Source organism: Pristiophorus japonicus, chromosome 14 (genome assembly GCF_044704955.1).
Source record: "Pristiophorus japonicus isolate sPriJap1 chromosome 14, sPriJap1.hap1, whole genome shotgun sequence".
Taxonomy (NCBI): Eukaryota; Metazoa; Chordata; class Chondrichthyes; family Pristiophoridae; genus Pristiophorus; species Pristiophorus japonicus.
This window is the reverse complement of record NC_091990.1, coordinates 16,205,053-16,225,843: the sequence shown is the minus strand read 5'-3', so window position 1 is coordinate 16,225,843 and position 20,791 is coordinate 16,205,053. Positions and strand designations below refer to the sequence as shown.

The following is a 20,791-nucleotide window of genomic DNA, read 5'->3' as shown; positions in this document are numbered from 1 at the left end:
ATAAAGGGGCAACTTGTTTTATGGTTTCAACTAAAAGTAGTTGTAGAGCTGTTGCATTGTGAGTAACTTAGTCAGTCGCATGATGTTCACAAGACTCAATAAAACCCCAGCCAGTGGGTCTAGCTCATTCACGATGAGGTATGTAGTTGTGAGCCTAGTGTATGAACTGGTAATATTGTAATGTATTTGCTTCATGGATTCTTTGCTTAAGAATTCATAGCAACACATTGCTATTTAGAACTAGTTGGTTTATTAACAAAAAGTTTAAAAATCACACTGCACATTACCAGTTCATCCACCAGGCTCACAGCTACCTACCTCACAGTGGATCCCCTGAACCCAACTGGTTGGGGTTTTATTGAGTCTTGTGGACATCACATAATTGGCTGAGCCACGCCCAACTCAACAGCTCTACAACTCTTTTGAGAGACAACATAAACATTAGATCGAGTGCCCCCCGATCTGGGGGACATTCCAGACACTTATAACTGCCCTCTTTTTTTTTGTTGTTTTTTTGGGGGTTTTTTTGTGTTTTTTTGTCCTTTTTGTGATTTTTTGGGGCATTAAAATCATATAATTTACAAGTCCCCCCTATAAAAGGGGAGGGGGACACTAAAACCGGCAATTAAAACAAATTAAACTGTAAAATAAATAAAATCAAATTAAAATTTGGTTGCCGGGGGTTATAATACACTCCAGTCCCTCCGGTGTCCACCTCTCGATCAACAGCTCTACAAACCTGTGAGCATACTCACAGGTGCATACTTTACAAATGTGTAGTGTGATTGTAAAATCTTTGTTAATAAACCAAATGTGTTGCTATGAATTCTTAAGCAAAGAACCCATAAAGCAAATATATTACAGTGGTCAGCCCAACTTCATTGACCTGCAGCCAAAGGTGGCTTATTGTCCTGCCATCATTGCTTTATGTGGACCCACCTCTAAAATGAAATCAGTCACAAGTAGTATATTTTAGTTATCCATTCACAGTGTCAAAATGATCTCTGTAATTTAAGGTTTTAAGTGAATTCACGAGGGAAGTGTCTACTATTCTACATAACTCTAATTGTACTATGGAAAGCTCAGATTTGATCTTTGCATAATCTTGTACAGCTATAATATAAAAAATACATTGAAAATGAAATGAAGAGGGGATTGGATGGTGCAGGTGATCGGCTCACTGTCTATTCATCATTTGGACCTGGATTTGAATCAAATCAAGACTTGGGATATGGGTGTCGCTGGCAAGGCCAGCATTTATTGCCCATCCCTTATTGCCCCTGAGAAGGTGGTGGTGAGCCGCCTTCTTCAACCGCTGCAGTCCATTTGGTGAAGGTACTCCCACAGTGCTGTTGGGTGGGGAGTTCCAGGATGTTGACCCAGCAACAATAAAGAATGACGATATATGTCCGAGTCAGAATGGTGTGTGACTTGGAGGTGATGGTTTTCCCATGCACTGCTGCCCTGGTCCTTCTAGGTGGTGGAGGTTGCTGGTTTTCGGAGCTGCTGTCAGAATCAAACTGATGGAATGAAAGTCTCTTATGTCTCTGATGAGTGTAAAGATCCTATGTAAAATGGAACAATTTCATCCAGTACCTTGTGGGCTTCTAGTTTGGCACTAGTTGGCAAAAAAGTGACCTTACCATCTTTTCATCCTTTCTTAATTACTTTTATGATCTACTTTAGGGTATAATTTTTCCAGAGAAAGTGTATCTACTAGAGAAAAGAAAGGCTTAACGTACCATAGAATTATCGAAGCCTTCAAATTTGCATTTGCAGAGAGAAGCAAGTTGGAATATCCAACATCCACTAGCCACAGAAAGGTAAGTCTATATTAATATATTAAAATCTTACATCTGTAGGCACTTTCTGTTGCCCCATAAGAGGCCAGAGTCAGAGGAAAGGGAGATGGGGTGCTGTTGTCGGACTGGAGTAGATTACAGAGATAAGGAGGATGAGGTCCTGAAGGGATATGAATTTTAAATTTGAGTTGCTGGGGCACCAGGAGTCAATGTAGCTCGGGGAGGACAGAGGTGATTGGCGAGCAAGTCTTGATGCAGGATTGGGTATGTGTGCAGCAGAATGTTGGACGAGCTGAAGTTCACAGAGGATGGAGGATGGGAGGCCGGACAAGAGAGCATTGACATAGTAGAGTCTGAAGGTGATAATGGCAAGGATGTTGGATAAGTCATCTGACAACAGAGGTAGAGAAGGGGTAGAGAGAGGTGGTAAAGAGGTAGAGCTGGTGTTGTCAGCATATCATAGGCAGTCCCTCGGAATCGAGGAGGACTTGCTTCCACTCCCAAAGTGAGTTCTTTGATGGCTGAACAGTCCAATACGAGAGCCACAGACCCTGTTACAGGTGGGACAGACATTCGTCGAGGGAAGGGGTCGGTGGGGCTGGTTTGCCGCGTGCTCCTTCCGCTGCCTGCGCCTGGCCTCTTCATGCTCCTTGCGTCGAGACTCAAAGAGCTCAACGCCCTCCCGGATGTACTTTCTCCACCTCGGGCGGTCTGCTGCCAGGGTCTCCCAGGTGTCAGTGGTGATGTCGCACTTTACCAGGGAGGCTATGAGGGTGTCCTTATAATGTTTCCGCTGTCCTCCTTTGATTCGTTTACCATGAAAGAGCTCCGCATAAAGCATTTGCTTAGGGAGTCTCGTATCTGGCATGCGTACTATGTGACCTACCCAGTGAAGCTGATCAAGTGCGGTCAGTGCTTCAATGCTGGGGATGTTAGCCTGGTCGAGGACACTGATGTTGGTGCGCCTGTCCTCCCAGGAGATTTGCAGGATCTTGCGGAGACATCGTTGGTGATACATCTCCAGCGACTTGAGGTGCCTTCTGTACATTGTCCATGCCTCAGACCCATACAGGAGGGCGGGTATTACTACAGCCCTGTAGACCATGAGTTTGGTGGTAGATTTGAGGGCCTGGTCTTCAAACACTCTGTTCCGCAGGCGGCCGAAGGCTGCGCTGGCGCACTGGAGGCGATGCTGAATCTCCGCATCAATGTCTGCCTTTGTTGATAAAAGGCTCCCGAGATATGGGAAATGGTCCACGTGTACGTGTAAATTGACCCCTAAACCACAAGTTAGGCCACAGCTAGAGTGCTGCGTACAGTTATGGTCACCATATTACAGGAAAGATGTGATTACACTAGAGCGGGTACAGAGGAGATTTATGATGATGTTGGTGTTTGTGGGAGCTTGCTGCGCGCAAATCGGCTGCCGTGTTTCCTACATTGCAAAAATGACTACACTTCAAAAAGTACGTCATTGGCTATAAAGCGCTTTGGGATGTCCAGACATCCCGAGGTAGTGAAAGGCGCTATATAAATGCAAATCTTTATTTTTCTTTCAAACAGGGAAAACAAGCCACATTCACCGTTAGAGGATGGGGGAATTCTCAGGGTAGGGTAAAATTGGGCGCTATCGATCGGCCACCCATTACACACCATTGCCAAAAGTCAACATTAGCCCAATGTCATTTGAAACTTTGGTTAGAGCTGATCTACATTGGCAACACCTCAATTTCAAAATTCTCACCTGCTTTTCAAATCCCTCCAGGACTGCGCCCCTCCCTATCTCTGCAACCTCCTCCAGCCCTACAGCATCTCCAAGTTTTCTGCTCTCTTCCAATTCTGGCCTCTTCGATTTTCTTTGCTCCCGCATTGGTGGCCGTGCCTTCAGCTGCCTGGGCCCTAAGCTCTAGAATTCCCTCCCTAAACCTCTCTACCTCTCTCTCCTCCTTTAAAACACTCCTTAAAACCAAGGTGACCTGTCCTAATATTTGCTTCTGTGGCTCGGTGTTAAATTTTGTTGGCCTGTGAAGTGCCTTGGGATGTTTTATTCCACTAAAGGTACTATAGAAATGCAAGTTGTTGTTTTTGTACTGTAGCAAGGGAGTTATACCAAGTAACGTATTATATTAATCTGCTGTTATGGTCGATCTGTGTTGAAGGTGGCCTGTTCCTTTAAGGCCACAATGGCCCAATTCTGTAAGTAAACATAGCCTTAGGTCATTGAGAGTTCAATTGCTGTTTAGGGAGGGAAGCTTGCAGATTGGCAAGCTCGTGTAAATTTCTGGCTCCAGGTAAGAAAAAACAGCATGAAATGACTGGCTTTCCTTTTTTTTTAACATTTGAAAGGTGGCATCTGAAGTATGATGAATGCTCCCAAAATAATTTTATAAAGAGATTTATGTATGTATGATGTGCTTTCATTATTTATTTATTTTAAAAACAGGTCATCGAGATAATCGCAAAAGCAAATGATATTAGAAAAAAGATCAATGACAGTAACACCAATGAAAGAATTGATTATTATGGGATAAAGTGCTTTTTACCTGGGCAGGGTGGAACATCCCATCTGTCTGTGGTAGCACAAGATGGCAGTGCAGTGTCTGTCACAAGCACCATCAATGGCCGGTAAGTGTTTTCCAGTTTTATTAATAAATGAAGAAAGCTGCCACTCTTCAGCCTCAAAGATTATTTTGACATTATTATTGGTAGTCAAAGAACTGAAGTGATCCCAACCCAAGATGGGAAACTTAGAACCATTGAATCATAGAAACTTACAGCACAGAAGGAGGCTAATCGGCCCATCGTGCCTGTGCTGGCTCTTTGAAAGGGCAGCCCACATCCTGCCTTTTTGTCTGTAACCCTATAGGTTCCTCATCCTCAAGTATCTGTCCAACACCCTTTTAAAATTATTTATGGAATCCACTTCCACCACCTTTTCAGGATGCGACAACTCCGAGGGGAAACATTTCTCCTCATCTTCCCTTTTGTCTTTTGTCAATGATTTTAAATCTGTGACCTCTGGTTATGCCTAAAAACCTTGAAAACCTCGATTGGGTCACCTCTTAACTTTCTCTTTTCCAAGGAGAACAGTCCTAATTTTTCAACCTCTCCCCATAACTGCAGTCCCTCATCCCTGGTAATATCCTGGTAAACCTCCTCTGTACCTTGTTCAAGGCCTTTACATCTTTCCTGAAGTGTGGCGCCCAGAATTGTCCGTAATACTCCAGCTGAGGCCTCAACTTGAGTGTATCGAGGCATGGCTGGGGGCTGGGGAGCAGAGCTGACAGGGCCAGAGAGTAACTGAATTTTAAAATTAAACCTTTAGACGGTGATAAAATGAGAGACTTGTCTATTTCAAAGTGCTGAAGATGTGTAGGGAGCTGTTATGTCTGCTGCAGAAGAATCTTTTCTTTCCCATGCAGTTAGAAAACTGTATTTGGGAGAAAATGTTCTCATTGTCCGATCAGAAAATTAAGATTTAACACTATGTTCACCCAATCAGAAAAGCGAGCTTTTGGAAATGGAGACGTGACATACTCGAAACAAGGGCTAGAAATTTGGTATCGCCCCGGTTGGGGGTGTTAGCTTTTGAAAAGTTGTAAGTTTAGCATCAGGCGCTAATTAATCTCGACGCCTGCGAAATTGAGTATCTGTGCGGAAAGAATGCAGGGGAGCGCCAAATCAGGCGCTAATGGCCAAGGTGAGTGGCGTTAGGCCCCAAGCGATAACAAATAAGAGATGTTGTGTAATCAGGAGTGAGCATTGGTCGAAGGTGCCTCCCAGCCATTGAAGGGCAGGGTCACTGGAGTCTGCACACCAGCCCCCAATGATTCAGGGTGTGCAGAGCAGCGATATACCGTGGGATGAAACGCAAAGTCCTTTGACGGCTCGCAACACTCTGGGGACTAAGCAGCATTTCTCTGGCAGCAGATATATACCGCGCTCTCTGCCACTCATAACTGACCGTGGGAACGGAGGCGGTATGACGGGGGAGGAGGGAGCGACTGAGGTTTGCAGATCGGGTGCCCAGTGAGTGTTGCATGCCAACTGACATCACGGCCTGCATGGCGAAAGGTGCCGGGGCACTAACAGTTGATGCCGGCGTTACTGGGCCGGCGAATGTGACGTGCAGCGCGGGATTCGCCCGCCGCGGCGCTACTGCCTGAGTGTCCTGTTTACGCACACCCCCAGGCGCTAAGCAGCTGAAGTTCTTCCTCGATATTTTTGTCAAATAGACAGAATATAGACAGAAACAGATACATTTTTTAAAAAGATTTATGTGCCGCCTTTCATGATTCGGGACGTCCCAAAGTGCTTTACAGCCAATGAAAAACTTTTGAAGTGTAGTCACTGTTGCAATGTAGGAAACGCGGCAGCCAATTTGGACACAGCAAACTCTCGCAAACAGCAATGAGATAATGACCAGATTATCTGTTATTTAGTGATGTTGGTTGAGGCATCAATATTGGCCCACTCCCCTGCTCTTCTTCGAAATAGTGCTGCGGGATCTTTTGCACTCCCCTGAGAGGGCAGACAGGGCCTCGGTTTAACGTCTCATCCAAAATACAAAAGATGACACCTCCAACAGTCCTGCACTCCTCCAGTACTGATACTTGTGCATCAGTCTAGATTATGTCTCTGGAGTGCAATTTGAACTGACAACCTTCTGAGTCAGAGGCAAGACTGCTACCACTGAGCCACGACTGACACTGTAGATGGATATAGGTAGATAGATAGATATAGACAGATATAGGTAAATAGATAGATATAGTCAGATAGATATAGACAGATATAGGTAGATAGATATAGACAGATATAGGTAAATAGATAGATATAGACAGATATAGGTAGATAGATAGATATAGGCAGATATAGGTAGATAGATAGATATAGACAGATAGATATAGACAGATATAGGTAAATAGATAGATATAGTCAGATAGATATAGACAGATATAGGTAGATAGATATAGACAGATATAGGTAAATAGATAGATATAGACAGATATAGGTAAATAGATAGATATAGACAGATATAGGTAGATAGATAGATATAGGCAGATATAGGTAGATAGATAGATATAGACAGATATAGGTAAATAGATAGATATAGGCAGATATAGGTAGATAGATAGATATAGACAGATATAGGTACATAGATATAGACAAATAGAGGTAAATAGATAGATATAGGCAGATATAGGTAGATAGATAGATATAGTCAGATATAGGTAAATAGATAGATATGGTCAAATAGATATAGACAGATATAGGTAGATAGATATCGACAAATATAGGTAAATAGATAGATATAGGTAGATAGATAGATATAGACAGATATAGGTAGATAGATATAGACAAATAGAGATAAATAGATAGATATAGACAGATATAGGTAGATGGATGTAGGTAGATAGACAACCCTGTTTTTTATCCCCTTTTCCTTATTTAGTCTATTTGCAGAATTGTGGATGAAATTTAGTTTTAAAAAATAGCTGTCTTTGTTATTAAGCAGAGTGCGATCTGGTGCACCAACAAGCAAGGAACATTAGAGTTCAGAGAAAGGCAACTGTAAAGCCTGAGAGAATTTGGTATTAAAATAATATGGGAAATGTATGAAAATCTATTGAAGACTGTTGAGATATGTGAGAAGCGCCTTAGAAGTAGCTAAAGATTTTGGACAGCAAAATCATATGAAATGTGAAAGATGGGGGGGGGGGGGACATCTATTCAGCAGTTATTGGCAGAAGTTTTGGGTGTGAGATGAAGCAATTAGTGATGTCGTATGGATCTGGTGGATGGTGATAATGGAGATTTGTGATTCAAAAAACAAGGCAAGGAAAGGGGTTAAACCTGGGGTTGAATTTATATGTTCTGGATGCAGTGAGAAGGATTGCTTAAAGAGCAGAGTGAACATGGAGGATAGAATGAGATGTATGTGATGAAAAAAAAAGTTCTGCATGAGTGCAAATGAGCCATTTATATCGAATCCCAGGAAGAGGTTACCACTGTCTGCAAAGTTGACAGACCATTTTTCTCCATTCAGGTTTCTGCTGTGCGTGAAGGACTGCCGCAGAGTGTATTAGTCAACACAGAACTGTTTGTTCCTTTGGGGCCAGATGTACATTGATTGCAGGAACCCCTCCAGGTCTCTCTGGAATGATCATTTGTTTCAATTGAAGGTTACAAAATGTATACTCTCCTTTGCACCGAACACCATTACCATGTTGTCTTGCCTATCTAACGTCAGCAAAGCACACATTTCCATTTTTTTTTTACAGTTGGTCTGTAGGGAGTTTATTTTCTTCAAAAGAAAACTGCTCTTTAAGGGGCATGGGGGCCGATATTCCAGGGCACCAGCTCCGTCACTGGAAGAGCAGGACGCTCAGCCGCCTGCAGCTACAAACTCTGACACCATCCCAGATTACCGGAGTGCCTTGTGGGCTTGTTGGGAGAGGCACGTTGCAGCTGTAACACCCAACCCCAACAAGGGGCCTAGATTATCAGCATGGCTCCATGCCATTGTAAAGCAGAGGAGGCCAGAGGTGGCTCTACCAGCAAGACAGAAGTGCAACTCTTCGGGGTTGAACTTGACTTGTTGCGACAGTGTCAAACGGGTCGGCAGCCTGTTTGACACCTCTCCCGATTTTTTAAAATTTCACTTGTCTTTACCCACCTGCGACGCACACATCAGGAAGTCACAGGGCTGCTGTCCGTGAATTCCTGCTCTGCGTGGCTCCCGGGCGATTCTCCCCATCATCAGCGAGTACTCAGAAAATCAGCCTGCAAGTATGTTTGAGGTACTCCCTGAAAGAATAAAGCAATGTTTGTTCACCAGTCCAAGTGCTCGAGCTCTGTGGAAAGTGCGAGGAAAGGGTTGCAACACAGGAATCATAGAAATTTACGGCATAGAAGGAGGCCATTCGGCCCATTGTGTCTGCTGGCCGAAAAAGAGCTACCCGGCCTAATCCCACTTTCCAGCTCTTGGTCTGTAGCCCTGTAAGTTACGGCACTTCAAGTGCATAGCCAAGTACTTTTTAAATGCAGTGAGGTTTCTGCCTTTACCACCCATTCAGGCAGTGAGTTCCAGACCCCCACATTCCCCTGGGCAAAAACATTCTCCTCAACTCCTCTCTAATCCTTCTACCAATTACTTTAAATCTATGCCCCCTAGTTATTGACCTCGCTGCTAAGGGAAATAGGTCCTTCCTATCTACTCTATCTAGGCCCCTCATAATTTTATACACCGCAATCAGGTCTCCCCTCAGCCTCCTCTGTTATTATCGCATTACCCACATGGTTAAATTCAGTGGGATCATCTACACATTTGTTTTATTGGGAAACGTGACTTCTTTAACGATTGATTCTGTGGCTAGTTCCATTCCACAGAGCCCACAGAACGAAGATGGAGAAAATCGTTTGCAACAGGATGTGGCTGAGATGAAAATTCAGTCATTGTGGTCCCAACTGAAAAAAAAATTGATTTGTAAATTATAATAATCAACCGTACTAATACAGAACCTGCCAAATCAGCGGTTTACCAGAGAGAAGTGAAAACTACTGCCTGCGCTCTCGGTGCCTGCTTCATTTAGATTCTTGGTTTGTATTTTTCAGGTTTGGATCATTTGTCCGTTCTAACGTGACTGGGATACTATTCAATAATCAGATGGCGGATTTCTCCTCACGATATGAAAAGAACAGTCTGCCACCATGTTCTCAAAACTACGTTCGACCTGGTGCGTTTCAGGTTTAATTTTTAAAATCCAATCATTTTTGAGGGAGGGAGGGGGCAGGGCCACATAATATGATTAGTGGGCAATAAAAATTATAATTTTATTCTGAGGTCATTTTGAACCAATCAGAACCCCTCGTTCTAATTACGTAATTTGATACATATGCGGTTAAACTTAATTTCCTGTTTTTTTGCTAACGAAGTAACACATTCCGTGGCAACTTATACTCCCTTTATGCTGCGGAACTGCTTCAAGTGACTGTGGTCCTGGAACATTGGAGAGCTCCTGCTGCTGTGGAATCTGTTGCATTTAGACCATGAGGTGAATGTCACAGTGCCAAGCACAACAACAAAATAACGCTGCATGGGCGTGCCCAGAATTTGCCCGTGCCCGGGTGTTACAAAATAAAGTATGGCTTTTTGGCTAAGATCTGCATAACTAACCTGACCAGCCACCATGACTTCCGGGTGGTTTCTCCCTGGTCAGGAAGGTATATGCTTACATTTTTGTAAACAGGAGGTGGGTGGGATGGCTTGACCCATCCACCTCCACGGAGGTGTGTGGGGGACCTGACCCATCCACCTCCATGGCACGAACCTGGTATTGCAGTACTTCCAGGAACGGTGCAGTGGCTCTAGGCCTTTTGGCTAAGAGCATTGGCGCAGAGTGATCCTTGACTGGTGCAGGGTGACCTCTGGCGTTTGTGACTTGACAAAGAATTGGAAACGATTGGCTACGAATTTATAAAAAAAAAAATAAAAATAAAGTATGGCTAAGATCATGCGTAACTGACCTGACAGGGGAGTAACCACCATAACCCCAAGGTGGTTCTCCCTGGATCAGGAAGGTATATGCTTGCTTTTTTGGAAATAGGAGGTGTGTGGGGTGGCTTGACCCATCCACCTCCATGGCACGAACCTGGTATTGCAGTACTTCCAGGAACGGTGCAGTGGCTCTAGGCCTTTTGGCTAAGAGCATTGGCGCAGAGTGATCCTTGAATGGGCCCAAGGTGACCTCTGGCATTTGTGATTTGACAAAGAATTGGAACGATTGGCTACGAATTTCAAAAAAAAAAAAAATAAAATAAAGTATCGCGAGGAGGTGGGTGGGGTGGATTGACCCATCCACCTCCACGGAGGTGTGTGGGGGGCCTGATCCATCCACCTCCATGACACGAACCTGGTATTGCAGTACTTCCAGGAACGGTGCAGTGGCTCTAGGCCTTTTGGCTAAGAGCATTGGCGCAGAGTGATCCTTGATGTGTGCAAGGTGACCTCTGGCGTTTGTGATTTGACAAAGAATTGGAAAGATTGACAACGAATTAAAAAAAAAATAAAGTATCGCGAGTCTCAACACAAAGAGCATGAATAGGTCAAGCTTCGCTTCTCGGCCTTTTGGCTAAGATCAAGTGTAGTATCTGTTCTTATCAGTTTAATATCCCCTATGGGGACATGATATTGAATTGATTTTTGGACAGGGAGCTGGATCAGGGGCATGCCCCGTCCACTCCATGCACCGACCTGGTATTGCAATATTTCCAGGAACGGTGCAACTTCGCCTCTCGGCCTTTTGGCCTAAGATCAAACACATTGGCGCAAAGTGATCTTTGGCGTTAGAGTTGATCTGGAACGAAATGGGATATAAAAAAAAATAAAGTATCGCGATTCTTCTGTCGAGCTGCAGAAGCTATCCTGAGAGGGCCGAGGGTACCAATAATGCACACGCTGCCTCGGTAGCCTGCATGGGCAGACTTGAGCACAGCTTCATTGCTCGGTGCTGGTGGGAGAACACATTGGGATTGCAGGCACAGATATGCCGACGCTGAAGCCTTGCAATGTCTAGAGCTTGGGGCAACTTGGCTGTGGTCCCCGAGGTTTGGATGGGTTACATGGCACAGAAGGGCCTTCCTGCATGAAGTAGGGGACTTATGGGGTTGGATCACTTGATCTGCTGGGTTTTGAGGGGGAACAACTTTGTGCATCTGCTTCCCCTGCACTTATCTGTATTTCTCCTGGCAGAGTGGCCTCAGTGTCTGGAGGCGGCGTGGATTAAGTCGGCCTTTAAGGAATGGTTCAGAATGTTTGATACAATTAATACCCAAGACCTAGAGGTGAAAGGGCAGAGGATAACCCCATTGAACATATAGTCCCCTAACAACAACCATTAACTGTCAGCTGTGGCTCAATGGGTAGCATACTCGCCTCGGAGTCAGAAGGTTGTCCCACTCTAGGGTCTTGAGCACAAAAATCTAGGCTGACACGCCAGTGGAGTGCTGAGGGTGTGCTGCACTGTCGAGGTGTCGTCTTTCAGATGAGATGTTAAACCGAGGTCCTGTCTGCTCTCTCAGGTGGACGTAAAAGATCCCATGGTGCTATTTCGAAGAAGAGCAGGGGCGTTCTCCCCAGTGTCCTGGCCAATATTTATCCCTCAATCAACATAATAAAAAACATTATCTGGTCATTATCACATTACTGTTTGTGGGAGCTTGCTGTGCGCAAATTGACTACATTACAACAATGACTACACTCCAAAAGTACTTCATTGGCTGTAAATCGCTTTGGGACGCCTTCCTTCCCAATGTAACTACAGTTTAACCATTATTTATTTATAACTCTGAATGGAGAAAATTAGCAATTAAATGTCTCAACTAATGTAACTGTATTGATATCTCCAATTGTCCAATAGGCAGAAGACCCTTCTCAGCTATGTCTCCTGCGATTATCCTTGACAAAGATAAAAATGTGAAAATGGTGGTTGGAGCTTCGGGTAGCTCAAGGATCATCACAGCAAATGCTCTGGTAGGTTCTGATGATTGATCAGCAACTGCTCTGGTAGGTTCTGATGGTAGAGCCGGAAATGGGATCACGTGGATTGAAGAAATCTCAAGTCAGTGCAGAAAATTGCACTTAACAGGCAAAATTATTGATCAAGGAAAAGATAATCTGCTCAGCGAACCCATTCCTCCTGTGGGGGAGGAACATCTCCCCCACCCAATAAATCTACTGAGGGGTGGGGGGTTCAGGAGATGAATAACCACAGGTAAAACTTCAAATAGATCAGCAATTTCTCTCTCCCCTTAAAGTGTACCAAAGTGTACATTTTTAATAACAACCTTTTTTTTAAATGACTAAACCTAGCTGAAGAGCCAAGAAGAGAGAATATGAGCAGCAGTTAGTTCACATCAAACTTGCATTTTGAAAGTTTGTAGATTGTAGGAAGACAAAGGGATAATTTTTCTGGTGGTCGTTTCCATCGGGCGGCAAGTGGGTGGAGTGAGCCCGCTGGCCAGCACCCTCTGCCCACCAACCGATGGAAGTGGGTGGAGTGAGCCCGCTGGTCAGCACCCTCTGCCCACCAACTGATGGAAGTGGGTGGAGTGAGCCCACTGCCCAGCACCCTCTGCCCAGCAACCGATGGAAGTGGGTGGAGTGAGCCCACTGCCCAGCACCCTCTGCCCAGCAACCGATGGAAGTGGGTGGAGTGAGCCCACTGCCCAGCACCCTCTGCCCACCAACCGATGGAAGTGGGTGGAGTGAGCCCACTGCCCAGCACCCTCTGCCCACCAACCGATGGAAGTGGGTGGAGTGAGCCCGCTGGCCAGCACCTGCCACCTGACCGGTGGAAGTGAGCAGAGTGAGTCTGCCGCCTGTCACCCACCGCCCGTCACTCGCTGCCTGTCACCTGCTGTTCATCACCCACCACCTATCACCAGCTGCTCGCCCGCGCCCACCCCCCCCATCACCCGCCCAATGGGAGTGAGTGGAGCGAGCCCAGCCCTCCATTAGCCACCCAATGGGAGTGAACGGAGTGAGCCCCTTCCCCCCATTACCCACCTGGTGGCTCGGTCGGTGGCCCAAAGCGTTATCATGCTCGGGACTCACCTGCGTTCCATCGGTGTGCTGCTCGTGGTTTTGGAGCAGCTGGTCAACAGGAAAAGGTGGGAAATCCAGCCCTGATGCTGTAGGTACGTTAAAGGAAGGGGGCAAACCTGGTAAAGGGCCGCAGATGGTCACACATCGGGGGGGGAGGGACGTTATTTACTCCTGCTAGCTCCACAAAAGTTCCATATTAACTTTTTCTGTACATGTCTACCATCGTATATACATCTGAAGGTGATGGTTAATAATCACACTCAAAAATCTTTTTCTATTCCATTTTTTGACCAACGGATTCCTTAATTTGTCCCGAGTGACATCCGTCATTCTATGGTCACCTGGATACATCAACAAATCTTATATTATTACAGAAAGCATTCTCCTCCATGTTAGTTATAAGTAACATAAGAAGCACTGGTTCCCAGAATAGGTTCCCTCTATCCAAATTATCGCTTGATATTCTTTAACATGTTGGTCTAGTTATAGATCTATCATCAAGTGTTTTGATGAGGGTTAAAAGCAAAGGAATTTCTTAGCACAATGTGCCTCCGTCTCTAATGTTATTCCTTTTCTGATCCTTGCTGCAATATCTGCATATCGTTTGTAAGCTGTTGCAAATCTTCACTCTCTAGGGTGTCTTTGATTCCCTTTTATATCGTTCTCTAATTAGAGTATCAGTTTCTGCTCGGAGCTTGCGAAATATTTGCATTGAGATGGCAAATGATATTCCTGCTTGTTAAATAATGAGTAATTCTTAAATGATATGCCAGTACTGGCAGAATGTAATTGAACTAGTTGAGTCAAGATTTATCTGTGTTATTCAGAATTTCTCATTGTTAAGGCAACCAAAATATTTCTCTATAAATAGTAGCATTGTCTGTTATCCATCTTTGAGAGCAAAGTTTGCTTTTGAAATTAATATTACTTTACGATATTGAACAATTACACAAATTGTGAAAACAGGCAGTTTGCAGATGTATCTCAAATGTTGTAATGTACAATTCTTCCAACTCAAGTTACCTGTATCTTCACACACACACATATACACACACACAGACACACACACACAGATAGTTTTGGATGAAGACAGTCTTTCAACCCATTTGATCTAAAAAAATAATTGGCAAAAGAACCAGGGGGTGGAGAGTCGGAGAGCGATCAGGAGATTTTTTTTACATAGCGAACTGTTCTGATCTGGAATGCACTGCCTGAAAGGGCGGTGGAAGCAGATTCAACAGTAACATTCAAAAGGGAATTTGATATATATTTGAAAAGGGAAAATAATGCAGGGCCATGGTGGAGTGGGACTATTTGGAGAGCTCTTTCGAAAAGAGCTGGCACAGACACGATGGGCAAAATGGCCTCCTTCTGTGCTGTATGGGTCTATGATTCTAAGATCTCACCCTTCCAGAATAACAACTCTACTATTATCTCATTGTAAGTGTGAAACCCTCGTGGACTAGCAGATAAGACCTTGTTTCAACGTCTTCTCTGAAGGAAGAAGCTGTTTCTCACAGCACAGCACTCCCTCAAACCTGAAGTGGAGCATCAACCTGGATTATGGTCTCAAGTTTCAAAAGCTTTTGGCCCCAAAATCATTTGCTCAACAATTTCCAGTTTTCACAGAGTCGGGTGAAATTCCTCTTTTAATGAGGAACAGGACCTCTATTTCTTCTCCACAATCAACCGCTAACAAAACTGCATTCTCAGAAATCGCCTATTTCAAAGCCTCACATTCCAGCAATTAAATGTTTGGCTCCTTCAATAGGGAGAAAAACTGGAATTTTCCCAGCTTTCATTTAAAATATTAATTTGGGGTCCTAATGCTCCTTACATTATTCAGAACAGGACATCAAAGAATCATATAATCTTACAGCACAGAAGGAGGCCATTCGGCCCATTGTAACTGTGCCATCACTTTGAAAGAGCTATCCCTTCCCCTGCTCTTTCTCCATAGCCCTGCAATGGTTTTTCTTTTCAAGTATGTATTTAATTCCCTTTTGAAAGTTACAATTGAATCTGATTCCACCGCCCCTTCAGGCAGTGCGTTCCAGATCAGAACATGTCTAAACGGAAATGACTAAAAACTAATTTTACGAGATTATTTAACAAGATCGGCAAATAATGAAGTTGGGGGTTGAACAACATGTTGTTCTCTTGTTTCTTTAGGTTATAATCAATGCTCTTTGGTTTGGAGACGATGCTTGTGTGGCTGTGAACAAACCAAGGGTTCATCACCAATTAGCACCAAATCTTGTGCAGTTTGAGGCCGAGGAACTTGCAACAAATGCACAAAAGGTTAGTAAAGTTGGGAAACACATTGAACAATTAAATTGCGCAGTAAGTTTGTCATAAATGATTGTTTTTTTAAAATTACAATTCTGCAATAAATCCTTTGTTGGACGACCAAAATTTTTATGGCTGAATAAAATAATTCATGGTGGTCACACGGCACAGTGTAGGAACTCAGTCAGCTGCTCCCGATCAGTGGCATCTAAATGAGCTATCCCTTTGAAAGGTGACTCATCTTAATATTCAGACTATTATCTTACTGCCCATACTTTGTTCTTTCCTAAAGCAATGGAAGTTGTTGCTGTCCATCACCATGAAGGTTCTGTGTAATCCATCATCAACAACATGAAGCCCAAATTTGTCGAACACTTGGATTCTATTCCCATATCTGGAGAGGCATATCGAGAGCATCTCGCACACTCTTGGGACAGGATCAGAGAAAAAACTAGTCATCTTTCTTCTGATATTCTTTCTCGGTTGTAGTCCGGCTAGTCTTTCTCTATTTAATCAACATTAAAATGACCAAAGCCTTCCTGAACCTTCTCTCTCCTTAGTTTTAAGTGCCACATATCCCATTCTACATTCTTCTTCTTACTTTCGTCCTGGCCAATATTTATCCATCAATCAACATCGCTAAAACAGATTATCCGGTCATTATCACATTATTGTATGTGGGAGTTTGCTGTGCACATATTGGCTGCCGCGTTTCCTACATTACAACAGTGACTACACTCCAAAAGTACTTCATTGTCTGTAAAGCACTTTGGGATGTCCGGTGGTCATGAAAGGCACTATACAAATGCAAGTCTTTCTTTTTTTTCCCTTTACCTTTGCTATGTTGGCTCCCTTTTCTGTGTTGTAATCACGTCTAATTGCACAGTTTCCTACTCTGTCTCAAACTGTAAAACTGCTTATCTCACCTCCCCTCAGGTTTTCCATTTTCCTACAACCTTTGGGCTTTTAAAACGTCTTAGCTGATTTACCTCTTTCTATTTTATTCTTTTCAACCTTGGATATTCTGGACTAAGAACCTTGGTCCTTCACCCTCGTTTCTCAAAGAGTAGTTAAAATAAATATATTCCCTCGTTCCTAAAGATTAATATGCAGGTTGATCATTTGACTATTCTAGCTCGAAACCATTTTTAATTTTTGCTTTTGATTCCCCCAGCTTCGCCAGTTCCGTAAGGAAATAGAAGATGGCCTAAAGAAGAAAATGCATGTCAGTGATTTTGGCAATATGTCCTCGGTGGTGCAGGCTATTGTACGAGAAGGGAAGGTTTGGCACGCTGTTTCAGATGCTATCCGTAAAAGTGGTTGCCCTGCAGGATACTGAAATGCTCACAGACCTAGTCAACCCCCTCGTATCATGAAATATGGAGTGCAATGCTTCAGCCAACATGAGTAAGGTTTTGTCTGTGAATTATCACCACTACATGAATCACTAAATACCTCAACATTGTGAACCAAACCAAGACGTTTTGTTAAAAGCTAGCATGCCCCATGGTGTAATGCATTCATCAGGGCTCAAAATCTTGCGTCTGTGAAGTAAATGGAGGGAGCAATTCATCTCAGCAAGGATCATCATCCATCGTGAGCACATTGAAGACTTGGGCACGCACTGCACATGATTTTCCAAACATTCATTTTGCAATGGTTATAAAAAGGTGCTTGTCAAAACTTTCCAATATGCTCCTGGCAACTTATGCACAATACGTCTTCATCGAGCCATAATAACCATAATACAGTACCTGTACCTGTATAACATACACTGCCCAGCACTGAACAGGTGACCACATAATGTTTAGATTAGGATAGCCAAGGCTCAGGCTAAAGTCCACCAGCAATGAGGATGGTACAGGAGTGAAATAGAGTGGATGTGACTGAACAAGCTGCATTCACTGACTATTTGGCCCTGGATTTCTACGACCATTTACATGGTGTCCCCAAGGTCTCTGTGGGTCCTCCGCCAGAGTTAGATTAGGAGACTGGCTGAACCCCACAGAATTTCAGGACCTTTGTCCTTTGGGTCCAATTCCACACCGTAGGACGAAAAATTGAAAAACAAATCAGGAGTAAATGTTACAGCTCTTTAAGAGACACTGGCATTTTATTGCTTCGATTCCTCTGAATTACTTCATCGGCCTTTTATTCATGACCCATTGCAGAATTGTAATTAATCAGTCAGGTTAATTAAGCTGTTATCTTCGATCCCAAAGGCACATTTCTGTGATACTGTGTATAGATATATACACATATTCACGTAGATAATGTGGTGTATTAAGGGGAGCTGTCTTTACGATAAAGCATTAACAAATAAAAACACATGTACTGAAATTCATTCTGAGATTGCACATGGCTGGATATTCCTGGACTTTTTCTGCTAACTTTAGCAAACAAAAAGTAGAGAACGGTCAAATAAAAAGTGCTGGCATACCATTGTCGAGAGTTCCGTTAAATTCATTGAAGACCAGAAACTTTAGGCCCGATTTTGACCCTGCCGTCCGGCAGAAAGCGGGTCAGGCGTGAAGTTAAATAGCCCATGCCACTTGCCCGCTCACGTTGCTCTTCCGAGCAGGTGAGAGGGACGCCTGCCAGGAGGTCCTTCTTTAAATACAGGTCAGGCTCCAATGATAACATGGCAGTCCGACCGCAATTTTAACTGGAGGCCTGCGTGTGGAAGCCAAGCTGTGGGCGAGAATCGCCGGGGCAAGAGGCGGCCCAGAAAGATAAGTGGATTATTGTTTTCAGTTTGCCTGTGGGCTAAGAGGAGCAGGAAGGCCCCCTCGAGACCATCCTGACCATCCCCCACACCCCGATCTCCCAACCATCTAACTGAGGCCCAGGGACCATTCCTTTGGGGAATCCCATCTGCAGCCTCCTGCCGCCCGACACCCTGCCCATGCTCGCCAGCTTCAGTCGGGAGACTCACGCCTTGCCGTCCAGAGGAGACGGGGGTCCCCCACTGGATTGCTCTCTACATGGCAGTCCTCCCTTTATTTATTGGGGATTCGGCCTGGAGGGTGTTGCATGGAGCAGTCCCGTGCAATAAGTTTTTAAGTCAGTTCACGGACTCCCAGGCCGCCTGCTTTTTCTGCAGTCTGGAAGAGTCCGTGTTTCATGTGTATGTTGTATGTGTGACATTGCAGCCCCTCTTTCAATATTTAAAGGGGCTGCTCCTCGATTTTTGGTTGCACTTCAGTCCCACGCTCCTGATCTTTGGGCACCCTGTGCAGATGGGAGCGGGCAGGTCGGAAGGCCTCCTCGTCGGACTGCTCCTGGGCATGGCCAAGGTGGCCATCAACCGGTCCGGGCAGCAGGGGGTCGTTCAGCCCGACTGCCTGCCTCTTTTCTGCACTTATATCTGAGCCAGGGTGTCCCTGGAGATGGAGCACGCGGTGTCCAATGGTACGTTCGCGGCCTTCTGCGAGAGGTGGGCGCCAGAGGGACTGGAGTGCATCATCACCCTCGGCAACCAAATTTTAATTTGAACTACTTAATGTCTAAAGTTTAATTTGTTTATTTGTCGGTTTAGTGCCCCTTTAATAAGGGGGCACTTGTATTAATGTTCAACTAAAAATAGTTGTAGAGCTGTTGAGTTGTGAGTGGCTTAGCCAGTCAGGTGATGTTCACAATATTTCAGTCGGGAGACTGACTCGCAATCTTGTTTGGCGCTGCGGTGGGACATTGGAAATCCAGCGCACGGGGTAGTTTTTCGCGTTGAGAAGCCAGCTGCCTGGGTTCCCTGGGTACAGGGGGAGTTGCTGACTGGGCAGGTGAGGCCCAAGAGTTACACAATCTCCCGGCCTTGCACTGCGGAGGTCCGGAGGGCTGTCCATCTGCCTCAGGCCCCCGCCCGCACGACTCATAGCCTCCCCCCCCCCCCACACCCAAACACCCTCGCACCCACCCCCCGTTAAAATCAGCCCCTTTTGGTACCATAATAACCAAATTCTCTTCTCATTCACCAAATAGCTAAAGATTTGCCAAATACATGACAGAATAACATAGATCGCATTAAACAATGTGTAACCAAGTTGGCGTATGATTACTTGCTCACAAAACAAAACATGTGGTTTTCCATCAGTACTGTGCCTGTTAAAATTTGATTGAATCAAATGTTCCATGACTCCATTCTCAAATATTTGCATCACTGGATTTGACCTTGGTTAATTGCAAAGCACATCATTAAAACATGCAGTTGTGCATTGTCTAATTGTGCCAAAATGTAGTTTAAGAAGGTGGATAGTGTCTGATAGACTAACAGAACTACAGTCCATTGACCACACACTAAGCTAGGCGTATTCGACTGACTGTATATTCAAAACAATTTAGGAATGAATATGTTTACTTATTCCTATTCCGTTACTGTTTTCGGGAGAAAAGTTTTTAACACATAAGTCGGAACTTGAAGTGCCGTAACCTACAAGGCTATGGACCAAGAGCTGGAAAGTGGGATTAGGCTGGATAGCTCTTTGTCGGCCGGCACGGACACGATGGGCCGAACTGGCTTCCTTCTGTGCTGTAAATGTCTATGATTCTATAAAGACAGCTATCTGTTCAAGAAATTTCTTCAAATAAAAACGCAAAATGCAGGAGACGCACAGCATATTGTTCAATTTACTGATTACAGTTTCTTGTGTGACTTTACAACACAATCAAGTTTTGATCCTTCAGTATTTTCTATTTTCATTTTAGATTTTCAGCGTGCATGGTTTTCGTTATTCCCCCAAATATTTCTTCCTCGTAATTCTAACATTTTCAGGAGAACTCAATTTCAGTACAACTGCTTACATTTGTCTAGCAACTTTAACATAATAAACATCTCAAGATGCTTCACAGTTAGAGTGCTGAGGTAGCCAAAGAAAAAAAAAAGAAAAATAATTGTTTTTGTTATTTATTTACGGGATGTCACTGGCAAAGCCAGCATTTAATGCCCATCCCTAATTGGCCTCGAGAAGGTGGTGGTGAGCTGCCTTATACAATTGAGCAGCTTGTTGGGCTATTTCAGAGGGCAGTTAAGAATCATCCACATTGCTGTGGGTCTGGAGTCACATTCAGGCCAGACCGGGTAAGGACGGCACATTTCTTT

At 44.3% G+C, this 20,791-nt stretch overlaps 1 protein-coding gene and 1 pseudogene across 1 annotated transcript in view; both read left to right on the top strand.

Moving 5' to 3' along the window:
• Window positions 1–20,299, top strand: part of LOC139279753 (glutathione hydrolase 1 proenzyme-like) — a 49,473-nt gene extending 29,174 nt beyond the window's left edge. Inside the window, exons 8-13 of the mRNA XM_070898949.1 lie at window positions 1,687–1,823; window positions 4,246–4,427; window positions 9,417–9,538; window positions 12,221–12,333; window positions 15,580–15,708; window positions 16,871–20,299. Of these exons, the coding sequence (XP_070755050.1) occupies window positions 1,687–1,823; window positions 4,246–4,427; window positions 9,417–9,538; window positions 12,221–12,333; window positions 15,580–15,708; window positions 16,871–17,035 (848 nt within the window). The 3' untranslated portion in view covers window positions 17,036–20,299. The remainder of the gene's footprint in view (window positions 1–1,686; window positions 1,824–4,245; window positions 4,428–9,416; window positions 9,539–12,220; window positions 12,334–15,579; window positions 15,709–16,870) is intronic.
• On the top strand, window positions 10,914–11,092 carry LOC139280467 (U2 spliceosomal RNA; annotated as a pseudogene).
• Window positions 20,300–20,791: the final 492 nt, after the last annotated feature.